Consider the following 12,073-nt stretch of genomic DNA (forward strand, 5'->3'; position numbering starts at 1 on the left):
ATTAGTTTGGGTTTGTTTTTCGAGCCACGTGATGAGTCCAGCTTCATTCTTTTATAGATCTGTCTGGTAACCACCAACCTTTGTGATATATCTGGCTCTTTAGCCATGCGCTAACTTTGTCCATCTGTCGTTTGGTATTTGGCAAGTACCATACAGTGGGTTTATCAGGGCCTTTTTAAAAACTGAAAACAGCTGCCTCTTACTTCTAGGATATACATGCATGACAGTCATGGCAGTTAACTGGTATTGTTTTAAACCACAGTTGTGTGGCTCTTAAACAAGTTCTCTGGTGGTTAAGTAAATAAGGTATGTGATATAATATTTACTAAAAGAAATAAAGAGCAAATTCAAGTGAATTTTCTTTAGAAGTGCAGAGAAAATGTACTTTGAATTTGATTTCACTTAACTTTCACACATTTTTCCCTCATGTATAATCCCTTTGTTTGGTGTTATTGTGTTTACATTTGTTACATGGCTATTGGATGACTCACACAGTTTATATTAAGTAATAATTTTTCATCCAATTGTTACACAGAAAATGTTTCTTGCAGAAGGTGTATGTTAGCTGGATGGCCTTTTCCCACTACACACATACACCCACCCACACACACACACAACCCTGCTGTTCCCAGTCCGGCCTCCTTGTGAATGAGGACTGCAGAACAGAGGTTGGCAGCAGTCTGCAGAGCTACGGATGCTTATCAGAAAGGCTTACAAATTCCCCTCGATGCTCCTGATACGGAGGACAATGGGTATGCGTGCGTAGTGGGAGCTCTCTTTAAAGCCTCATTGAAACTGACTTCACTCCTTTGCTCTTTAATGAGGTCAGTGTAGCCCTGCTAGCTGCATCTCATCACTGAATAAAGGGCATATAGTAATAATAAACGTCACTGGGGTGACCTGTGCATCAACAATATATTTTTCCTAAAAATACATGCTGGACATATTGTACCATGTTAAGTCAAATACTTAAATCATTGGACGTGACATCAAAATAATCGTGTTCAGTTTTGAGTTCTATCACAGTATATTATCATGATTTCACATTTCAAACATGATTAATGTGTATACTATTACAAATTCCATAGTTTCTTCCTTCTTTTTGTGACTGCGTCTTTGGGTTGAACTTGAGGTTAATGGCTCTGGTGGGAGCAGCTGTGAGGCCACCAGAGTTGCAGGTGAGTATTCAACGGCTTACAGTAAACACATGAGTCCCCATGCTTTGTGCTGCTTCCAGAGGATGTGCCTGAAATGAGACTGAATAAGGCTCAAACAACAATGAAACAACAAGAGGTCCGCAGCTGATGTTGTTGTTCACAGTTTCAAGATAAGCATCACATTAATAACTTTTTTTTTAGGTTGAAACAGGAATAAGGTTTTTGGAGTGGTTCGTTATTCGGAGGGTGTTTTCAGTTGGCCCTTTGGTACTTGGTGATGGGTTTAACCCGTTTGTTGGTTTTGGGTGGAAGATGTGGTTAACTGACTGTCTGACTCTCTGGTTTCATATTTGGGTGTCTGGGGCGAGGCTCGAGGAATTGCCCTTGTAATATGGTTTCATGTGGTTAATGTGTATTGTGCATAGTGTTCCTTCTACATTTGTCCTATTGTGAATGAAAGGTTGGTCACTAAATAATTTAACAATTAGATCTTTCTTAAGTTTGCACAATATGTCATACACGTTTTTTTCTTTCTTACGGTACGTCCACACGGCAGCGTCGCGTTGAAGTTTGCCGGTGGGCGTGTCTGGCGTGCAACCAACAATCAATCACATTAATCTCTCGCCCCGGACACACAACCAGGCGGTTTGATTGGCTAGAGCTTGTACTGGCATATGATTTGATTGGCTGGCGCTTCCGTCAACGCTTGAAAAGTTGAACTTTTCTCAACTTTCGAAGCGAGCAACGGAGGCAAAGCGACGCGACAGAACCACAATGCAGTTCGGCAAAGCGTGACGTCACCCCATTCAAAGTGAATGGGAAGCGTCTCCGTTGAAGCAAGCGACGCTGCCGTGTGGACATACCCCTACGGTACGTCCACACGGCAGCGTGCGTTTAAGCTTGGCGGTGGGCGTGTCTGGTGCGCGACCAACAACCAATCACATTAATCTCCTGCCCCGGACACACAAGCACGTGGTTTGATTGGGTAGCGCTTACTGGCATATGATTTGATTGGCTGACGCTTCCGTCGAAGCTTGAAAAGTTGAACTTTTCTCAACTTTTGAAGCGAGCAACGGAGGCAAAGCGACGGAACCACAATGCACTTTGGCAAAGCCTGACGTCACCCCCTTCAAAGTGAATGGGAAGCGTCTCCGCCTACTGATTTCAGACCCGAATGCCATATTTAAACTTTTGGCAACATAAAGTTTATAGCTAGATTTAATTATTTATTTAGAACCATAACACTATAGCAGCCAGCAACAGCCAGTAAAACAAAGCATCTAAACAGGCTTAGGGCTTTTATTTTCTATTTCTTAATTCGTTTTTAATTCTATACACAATATATGTATTTGCATTATTATTTAATGCCTTCTAGCATAATAGTCACTAAAATGTTAATTCCTTGCATGCTTTGGGTGATGCTTTGATAATAGCATATAATATAATTGCACTGCTGTGCATGTAAAATTATGGACATGTATAAACCTGCATGCCATATAAAACCTAGATGCAGCAAAAAAAACACACACGATGTTCATCAATGTGGAAATTTTGTATAATATATTATACATCAAGCGTCGTAAACCGGAACTTCAACGTGTTCTTCTTCCCTTAGCCGAAACTCTCCGGCCTGTTTATTGAACGCCCCGGGCGATGCCATGTGAAAGCGTTGTTAGGACCAGCCTCGGAGGCGTAGCTCTGCAGAGTATCAGCAAGTGCAGAACAAGGAATAGGCTCAGATTCACTCAAGGAGCGGAGAGTGGCGCACACAAGTTAACCGGAGTGGAGTTAAAGTGTTCTTCAGCACCGGAAAAATACATCTGTTCTTTTAAAGAGAAGACTTCAGCGAGGAAGCAGAAAGCAAAGACAGGTAAGCTGCTTGTATGATTTAATGAGGGGTGGAGGGCTAGTTTCTCGGCTTTCCAACAATTTACTGATCCCAGAGATGCTCGATACCTGCGATAGTCAGTATGTAGATGAATGAATAATATAGGATTCAATGCTGTGTTATTGTCAAAAGCCTAAACTGCACAACGTAATGTAGTTATTTCCACGCTGATCATCTTTATAAACAAAGATAACGTAATTAGTATTTAAAAGTGTATTGTTTTTTTTAAATACAGATACCAAACCGGGATAAAAAAACATATGCTGAGTAGGCCTATTGCTACCGAAACATAAACTTCTTATAGGAGTAAAATAGTATCTTTTGTGCTTTTTAAAAATTCTCTATCTTCCCAGCGTGCCTTCACACTGTTTGTTTGCCTCCCAGTCCAAGCACGCAGTGAAGCTACTGTATACCAAACTGACTGATAAGAGAAGTTTGTTCCCAGCTGATACAAATCAACAATGACAACAATGACATTGTATGTGTTTGCCGTCAGCAGTCTGGGCTCTTTCGCTGGATTCGCTATTTGTGCGCAATGACGCACAAGGCAACCCTTTTACTTTATAAAGAAACCTGATGTCATGTATTAAAAGGTCTTTATAACAAACCTAAGCCTGTAGATAGAGACTGACAGGAGAAACTTCTAACACACTCGATGCACCTGCAACCTTATTGTCGAGGTAATTAGCATGAAAATGGCCTTCAATCGCTTTTATTGTGTGTGTATTGAGTAACAAAAGACGTTTTCAGCTCATTTGTAACTGGATGCTTGCGAGGTGAAAAGGGTAGAAACAGAAAGAGAGAGAGAGAGGGAGAAAATGGGAGAAAATGGGAGAGAGAGGGAGAGGGAGAGATGGGCTACATCTTATGTCTCTGTTATCTGTTGGTTTGGGTGTTAAGAGGTTAATTAGCTTGAAGCCTGTGGGGCTACCTGGCACCTCCAGGTATTTTCCATATAATATGAGGGAATTAGACAGAGACCATTGTGAGGGATTACCTCAGTATAGAAAATCACCCTGTTACAATGAATAGCACTTTCCACTGTCTTGAAATAATTGAAAGTAAAATGAAAGATAGGTTTTCTGATAAAAAAAAAAAAGAAGGTTTATTTACAGGCGGTGGTGGACGATACATTACCTTATTTAGGTATTACATGATAAAAAAAAACAAGGCAGGATCCTGCATTCAACGTGTTGTATCAAGAAGATGAATTTAAAGAAAACGTAATACATCTTCTATTATAGTGTGATTTTATATTTTAGCCAACTGAAATCCCATGAAACACATATCTGCAAACATCACATTGATGCAACCACATGTTTTTAAATGTATAACCAGATACTTACAGTAAAGCTGCAAACTTTAAGTAACTGTAATTGTAGCTGTCAAATAATAATTATAATAAAAAAAAGGAAAACAAATTGGAAAAATAGATAACAGCTTACAAAGCCAGACATCACACACACTAGACAGCTGCACATCTAAATATGTTCCAGGTGTCCTTGTTTATCCTTTTTTCACTTTGCCTTACTCTTTCATCATCCTCTGTGACTTTTTAACCGATTAGTGTACAGCACAAGTCTCCTTCACAGACAGATGTCTGACGGGGTCACATTTCACTATTTTCCGGCGTGCTGTGTCACCCAGTGGTTGGTGACCCTCGTTTTAACCTTGGTTGGACCATTTTGCAGGCGTCAAGCCTCCTGCTGATCACTGCACACAATTCAATCTGTGGGCGTACAAGTCAGTGAGGGGCAACAGCGGGGTTAAGCCACTCGTGCTCTGGTTTTGATATATTACCTATCACCTCTGATCTATCACACTGTGGCATGCCGTCATTTAGGGCACCTAAGCAAGACATCACAGCAAAGGAAATTGGGAGTGCAGGCCATGCATGGCTTCAGTGGCCCTTTAGGCTCAAAAGCATCAGATGCCAGATTATTGGAATGCCTTTCTGCTCCAGACTACCACCTCTGTGATCTGGCATATTGCTTCATTCCCCTTACTCATAGCATTCTTGCACCCTATAGTTAAAATTGTGTGCATGTGTGGCTGTGTTATAAGTTTCAGATGTAAAATGACGTATTGAGGTTATGAGTAGCCCCTTCTTTGATCATCTGGGTGGTGACAGCTCCCCTCTCACCCTCTCCCTCAAGAGCAGAAGAGAAACATGTTTTTCTCTTGTTTGTGTTTTACTATAACAAGCATGTTAAAAGAAAACACATTTTAAATTGACATCAGATTTCCCACCCTGACCCAAGTCTTATCTCAGAATGCTCGGAACGTTCCGGAAATACACCCTATTTGGATTTCTCGATCCCACTTCCTTATGTCTAATCTGCACTCTGTGCTAGCCGAGCTAATATAAACATTTATTGTAATGCTCCTGACTGCACATCAATCACAGAGTTTGTGACGCGGCAACAGAGAGCCTCCATTAACTCATGAAAGCATTGTTTTAACAAGTTAACCGCATTAAGATTCTTCAGGATCTGGTGGCATACCACAAGTAGCCTTCTGTTTTATTAGCTCATGCAGTCTGAGTCCACATGGGTAAAACAAGCCATGCTTCATGAATCAAATATTGCTTTTAAATATGATACCAGCATGCATGTAGTGTTTGGATCCTTATCCAGATAACTTTTTGCCACAAGAAATGATGAGGTGCTATCTTGTTTTTACAGGTTCTATCCCAGTCAGAGGTGGTGTGTGTTACCTCCCAGTGGTCTGTGGTCTTCTCCCTGCGCTGAAAAAATGAGTCTGAGCACCAGTGAGATGGAGGACCTGTGGGAGTCGTTGGGGGACCTCAACTTCTCTGAAGCCTTCAGCAACATATCCAGTGTGGATACAATGGTGTGCGCCTCGGCTTTCAACCGCAACGCTCTGCTGTACTCCATGTGTGTCCTCTACACGTTTATCTTCGTTGTCGGTCTGGCTGCCAACGCTCTGGTCCTCTGGGTAAACATCCGTGCACAACGAGACTCCACGCCTCGCCATGAGACACACATGTACATCGCCCACCTGGCAGTCGCAGACCTGTGTGTGTGCGCCACCCTGCCCGTGTGGGTGAGCTCTCTGGCCCAGCACGGCCACTGGCCCTTTGGGGAGGTGGCGTGTAAACTCACACACCTACTTTTCGCCGTCAACCTCTTCGGCAGCATCTTCTTCCTGGCCTGCATGAGTGTGGACCGCTACCTGAGCTTGACGAAGAGTGGAGACAACGAGGGGGGAGCGCGCAGGAAGCTAATACGCCGCGCAACGTGTGTGGGAGTGTGGCTTTTGGCTTTGGTTGCCTCCCTGCCTGACACCTACTTCCTAAGCACTGTGAAGTCAACACATGGGGACACCATGCTGTGCAGGCCTGTGTACCCGGAGGTAAACCACAGGGAGTGGATGGTTGGGGTGCAGCTGAGCTTCATCCTGCTGGGCTTCGCTCTCCCCTTCCCCGTCATCGCAGTGTTTTATGCCCTGCTAGCCAGAGCTTTCTCCCGCTCCTCTTCTTCTTCATCGTCTTCCCCAGTGGAGCAGGAGCGCCGTGTGAGCCGCAGGGTGATCCTGGCGTACATAGTGGTGTTTCTGGGCTGCTGGGGGCCCTACCATGGCGTCCTCCTCGTTGATGCCCTGTCTCAGATGGGTCTGGTGCCTCTGACCTGTGGAATGGAGAATGTGATATATGTGGCCTTACACCTCACCCAGTGCCTGTCCTTGCTCCACTGCTGTTTCAACCCCATTCTCTACAACTTCATCAACAGAAACTACCGCTATGACCTCATGAAGGCCTTCATCTTTAAATACTCCACAAGGACTGGCTTGGCTCGCCTCATCGAGGCTTCCAACATGTCTGAGACTGAGTACTCTGCTGTAGCTGTAGACAACCCACCACAGATCTGAAATGTAATACCAAAAATAGCATTTCCTGAACACTGTTTCTAAATCTGAATGACTGTAATGCAATATAAACATGTGTTACAACTGATTTGTTCTTATCATAATCAGTCCACACACAAGATCCTATGTATAGAAATCTGCTTGAGTCATGTAGAGAAGCTTGAAGACAGGCTAATATCAATGTGGATGGATCAATTTAAAAGCACTTAGAAAAGCAGTCTTATAAAAACAGCTGATACTGAATTCACAAAAATATCATTTGTAAAGCCAAAACAGTAGCCGTAAATGTGTAAAAGTATTGCTTGTAATATGTTTGTAGGAATGTACTGTATGTTTGGGTGTGTTTGCGTGTATGGTGTGCTTTATCTGACAGGCATTGAATATCAATAGTATCAACAGATTAGTATTGTTAATCTTTTGTTTTTATCAATTTGTATTTATATATTTACATTCAAACTGTTTGGCCTCTTTCATGTTGTAAATATTTCATGTTGAAAGTCTTCACACACTGATGTCTGCTCAGTGTTTCACTTCATACAAAGCTGCTTCATCAATTTAGTCAAGCCACTGACTGGCTCAGTGTTTCAGTCCTGCTGTCTCATTGTAAACCATAACCTCATGTCATATCTGTTGATCCCTTCAGACAAAAGAAAACATGCGTTCTTTTTTCCATAGTGAAAATATTTCTACTTTTTGTGAAATTTTGAGATACAACTCTCATGCCTGTACACTCAATAGGAAGCTACAACTAGCTGCTGATAAGTTTAGCTTTGTATAAGAACAGGAAACGGGGAGAAAAATCTATAACGGCAACTCGAAAGCTCACTTATTGACACTGCATATTTATTTGTTAATCTTTACAAAGGACAGATTTTTTTGGGGAGAGTTTAACATGCTGAGCTATTTCTGTTTGGACGCAGTGACTTTCTGTTGTCTTCCAGTCTTTGCGCCAAGTAAAGATAATCACATGTCAGCTCTAGTTATATATTTATCACACAGACATGATAGTGCTGTAACTCTCTGCAAAAATGCAAAGAAAAAAAGCAAACTCCCAAAATGTCCAACTGTTTCTTTCTAGAAAGCTGAGGTGTTGTGCTTGCAAATGATTTACAATGTCCTCACGGCACATTATTCACTTATATTATATTTCCAAGCATTGTCTGGAGGGGTCAGCTGGGACTACTGAGCTTGAAGAGCAGATTATTTTGTTATTTGTTTTTCTACAGAATGACGTAATATTCTGCAGTATATTGTTGCTATACTTTACATCAGTGCTAATAGTGGAGAGCACATGTCCATGATGTATTAATCCTCCTAAATCAGCACAAGGGCCACCGATTGCTAACCCTTTTATGACCAAATAACAGAATTAATAGTTCCTCTACTTTAATATAAGCAGCAGCTGTGGTGTGTAACAGTCAAGCAACAACAACATCATTGTTTTTACATTATTGTTGTGTGTGCAATATAGTGTGTATGTGTCTGTGTGCAGTCACTGCTTGACAGCCAGAAGTTATGTGTCATAAAAATGGAGTTATACAGTTTACTCACTGTCTGTTGTAGGAAGCAACATGTTCTTTTGTTATGCTGACATGAGATTGGTTACACATGAATGTTTTTACTCTGAAAATATTTCATCTTGTCATCAGAAAAGACTGGGACACATAACATGTGTCTACAAGAACGAAGACATTCCTTTGGTATTGTAATGTGTAACATCTGTTTTGTTATATATTAAATTTTAGAAAATGTTTTGCCCCATTGCCTCGGTTTTTTTTGCACTTGTCAAACTAATCCCACAATCTTTTGTCCTCCATGCCCTGAATTTCCTACAAAAAAGGTGTTTGAACTGAGAAGCTGAAATGGAATGTGCTTTTACTGCTCCAGTTGCTGCATTGAATCCCTAGATAACAAACAATCTCATCCAGCTAAAACATAACATGTGTGTTTTGTCCCAGCTGTCATGGGATCCATGTACTGTACTCCAGGCAAGTCACGGTTGTCATATTACTTCTGTTGATTTAAAGGCACAGACTGACTTTTCAGGGTCCAATGAAAAACATTAAATTAGGTTGTTTTCTTTCATCTTGTATAAAAAGGATAAATGAATGTTATCCCTCATCAAGTGAGACAAGAATAAAATACGTTAGCTTCACTTAAAAGTATTTTTTTCCCCCTAGCATCTGAGAAGAAAATATTCACAAATGATTAATAATACTAATGTTGCTTTGCTGTCGGTTGCATTTTCACAAAACGAATTGTCTCTTAGGGACAACAACTCATCAGTATTTTCTCCTTTGACCCCAGTGCTTGACCTACTGAACTGTGGGAGGGATAACACCATGCTACTGTTATCTTCAGGATATGGGACAACCCTCCACCCGGCCTGCTTGCAATCAGCTGCCATTTCTAAGTAATGATTCAGTTTCTGTGGGCAGCCTCTCCCTCCTCCTCCTCTGGGAGGATGAGCTCAATGGGGAAGACAATCTTTGTGGCCAAGGACCCCACCACTATGTCCGGGCGGAGGGATGTGGTGATCTTCTTGGGAGATCTCCCTGCAAAGGTCAACTTACTTTTGCCTGAGGAGTTGGTGCAGCTTCCCTCCTGTCCTGAGGAAATGGATACATTTTCTTTTCTGTTAAAGAGAGTTGTTTGTGTTCTCAATTTAAAGAAGACATATAAAAAGTTAAACTGGGTCCCAAGCGACTCTTTACTTTTTCATTCTAGTTTTTTTTACCTCTTGCCTATATTTCCAGTGTTTAGGCCTCCCTTTTCATTATCGGGTTACGCCACCTGCTGTGGTGCCCTTGAGACAGTTTTTCTGTCTTGCTAACAGGGTTTGTTGAGGTTTGTAATTCCAAGAGCCCTGCAGCTCTGCCCTCTTTGCTGGACGCCTGGTTGGACAGCGTGTTGTAGGTTAATCTGATGAGGAAGTTGTGCAGGGATTTCCAAAGGTCAGACCAAGTGATTGATCTGCTGATGATACCTTCCTTCTCCGCTGTGACACTGCCTTGATCTTGCAGCGCTCCTGGTGTGCAGTGGTCTTCTCTGTCGCAACCAGGAGCCCCCCCCCCCTATTCTTGTTTGGATGATTTTCCTCACAAGACCTACTCGTCTGACCTGAACCCCGTCAATCTCTTCCTGATGTTGCAGCCTGCTGATGGCTTGCTTCAGGTCAGTGAACTTCCACAAAGTAACTCACTAAACCAGATGACGTGTAAATTAAAGGGCTTTGTAGTCACTGGAATGTAAATTGTTTTGTTTTTCACAAAGTACGGGCCAGGTTAACACTAGCCCTCTGGCAAAAGGTCAGCTGTGAGCTTCTCTGTACAGTGTGGAGGCGTAGAGAAAAATACCTTTAAGAATTCAATATAACATTCGATGAGTTATGACATACAAAAGGTTATTTTAAGGGGGAATGAATCCTTTAACATCAATGCAGTAGAAACAAAGATATAGTCTTTTTTATTTCACATGATATGGACAAAACAACTCTTACCATTGCCAACAGTTCAGTCAGAGATTTGGGTGAGTTATGCTTGTTGCTGCTAATGTAGCCGCTAACCTTGAGTAGAGATAAGGAGTGTGCTAGCTAAGTTCTTTTAACTCCAACTCTCCAGATCCTTTTCATTGTCAAACTTTAACCCTAACAGACTCCAAGTCATCAGCTTTGTGTAGCTCTCTCTGGGGCCACGAAAGCCTAGAAACACATTTTCTCACACAAGTAGTAGTAGCCCCTTAGACATGTAAGCAGACTTAAATGTATAAAATCAATAAGGTTCCCCTTTAAAACCTGCCCAATTCCAGTTTATAAGAATCAATGCATTGAAATACCTAATTGCCAACCTGAAGGCTTTCTCATGAGAGTCTGGGGCCCCGGGGCAGTTGGTAATCCAGACTCCAAGAGAGCTTGTTCAATTTATTCTTTACAGCAGGCTAATAACACCCTGAAGCGGTATTCAAATACATACACATTGACACATGCACATACTGAACTAGACTATTAAATGCAAGTCAATCGCATTTGTATTTATTATTTCAAATCAGACTTAATCTCATAGCCTTATTCCAAACTGTTCCACTGTAACAATAGATGTCCAATACATATACTGTGTGAACAGAGCGTATCACACACTTCTGCTGCTCTAAGACTGAACAGCCTTTGTTTTGCTTGGCACGCACATATGTTGCGAAGTGCTTTGTTTCCTTTTACAGTTTGCCAGTTAAGACTTTCTTCTGTTTCTATTGTAAGTTGCTTGTACAGTATGTGTCAAACACACTACTGGGCCAGTCTCCTACGCAAACCCAAACAATCAAATCTGTGTAAAATGTAAAAGTGGTAACACAGAAGTAAAAAGGTTCCCCTCATCACACTTTATTCTTGCTGTTTTCGGTTGAAACCAGCTGGAATGCATACGGTCATATCAATCTGTCAAATCCAAACCAGAGGATAGATTTACAGCAATTGTGAGATACGAAAAGCTTAGTGTTCCAAAACTAGACATAAAATCCTCCTATGCAGCTAATTCACCACTTTTCTTATGGCTGGGTTCGTGTATGAGTTACTGTACATTTTTAATGGGGCTATCTTTCTGGTTTGATTTATAAACTATAGGAAATAGGCAAGAGATGATGTCGATTTAGGGAGTGTTGTTCTACAGCACGGTGATAATCTATACCTTATGCTTGGTAGAGATAACACTAATGAAAGATGGAAAAGGGAAGGAGGTGCAGAGGTGGAGAGTAATTAAGAACAACTGTTCTTTTTTATGTTCTCTGTCGGAGCAGAACACTCACATTGCATAGCGGACTATATTTAGGCTACACATATTCGGCATGCATGTGTTGTTATAATTGTAACTTGCATTACTTCTGGCCCATTTCCAAGCATTTAGAATATGTTCAATTCCCAATGAAGCCTATGCTCGCTTCGCTCGGTTTGGCTGGCAGGAATTTCAAATGAGGACTTAAAGGGTCTTGAAATATTAACGAGGTAGAAGAAGAGAGCAGCAGCTGCTTGTGCTCATGAGAAGTTTTTGGTGTGAATATAAAAAAGTTAAAGGATACGGGTAGTTTAGCACTTCATGACTACCCTTTCCTCAGGAGAGGAGGACAAGTAGTACGGACAGATGTCAGACAG

At 41.7% G+C, this 12,073-nt stretch overlaps 1 protein-coding gene across 1 annotated transcript; it reads left to right on the forward strand.

The window, feature by feature from the left end:
* The first annotated feature begins 2,799 nt into the window (after positions 1–2,799).
* LOC307030241 (atypical chemokine receptor 3-like) lies at positions 2,800–8,684 on the forward strand. Its single transcript, XM_079666555.1, has 2 exons — positions 2,800–3,027; positions 5,730–8,684. The coding sequence occupies exon 2, from the start codon at positions 5,800–5,802 to the stop codon at positions 6,934–6,936; it is 1,137 nt and encodes a 378-aa protein (XP_079522681.1). The 5' UTR covers positions 2,800–3,027; positions 5,730–5,799; the 3' UTR covers positions 6,937–8,684.
* Positions 8,685–12,073: the final 3,389 nt, after the last annotated feature.

This window comes from Notothenia rossii (genome assembly GCF_949606895.1).
Source record: "Notothenia rossii genome assembly, chromosome: 2".
Taxonomy (NCBI): domain Eukaryota; kingdom Metazoa; phylum Chordata; class Actinopteri; order Perciformes; family Nototheniidae; genus Notothenia; species Notothenia rossii.

Coding starts and splice junctions, on each gene's coding strand:
- LOC307030241 (XM_079666555.1), top strand. CDS start 5,800: ATGAGTCTGAGCACCAGTGAGATGGAGGACCTGTGGGAGTCGTTGGGG.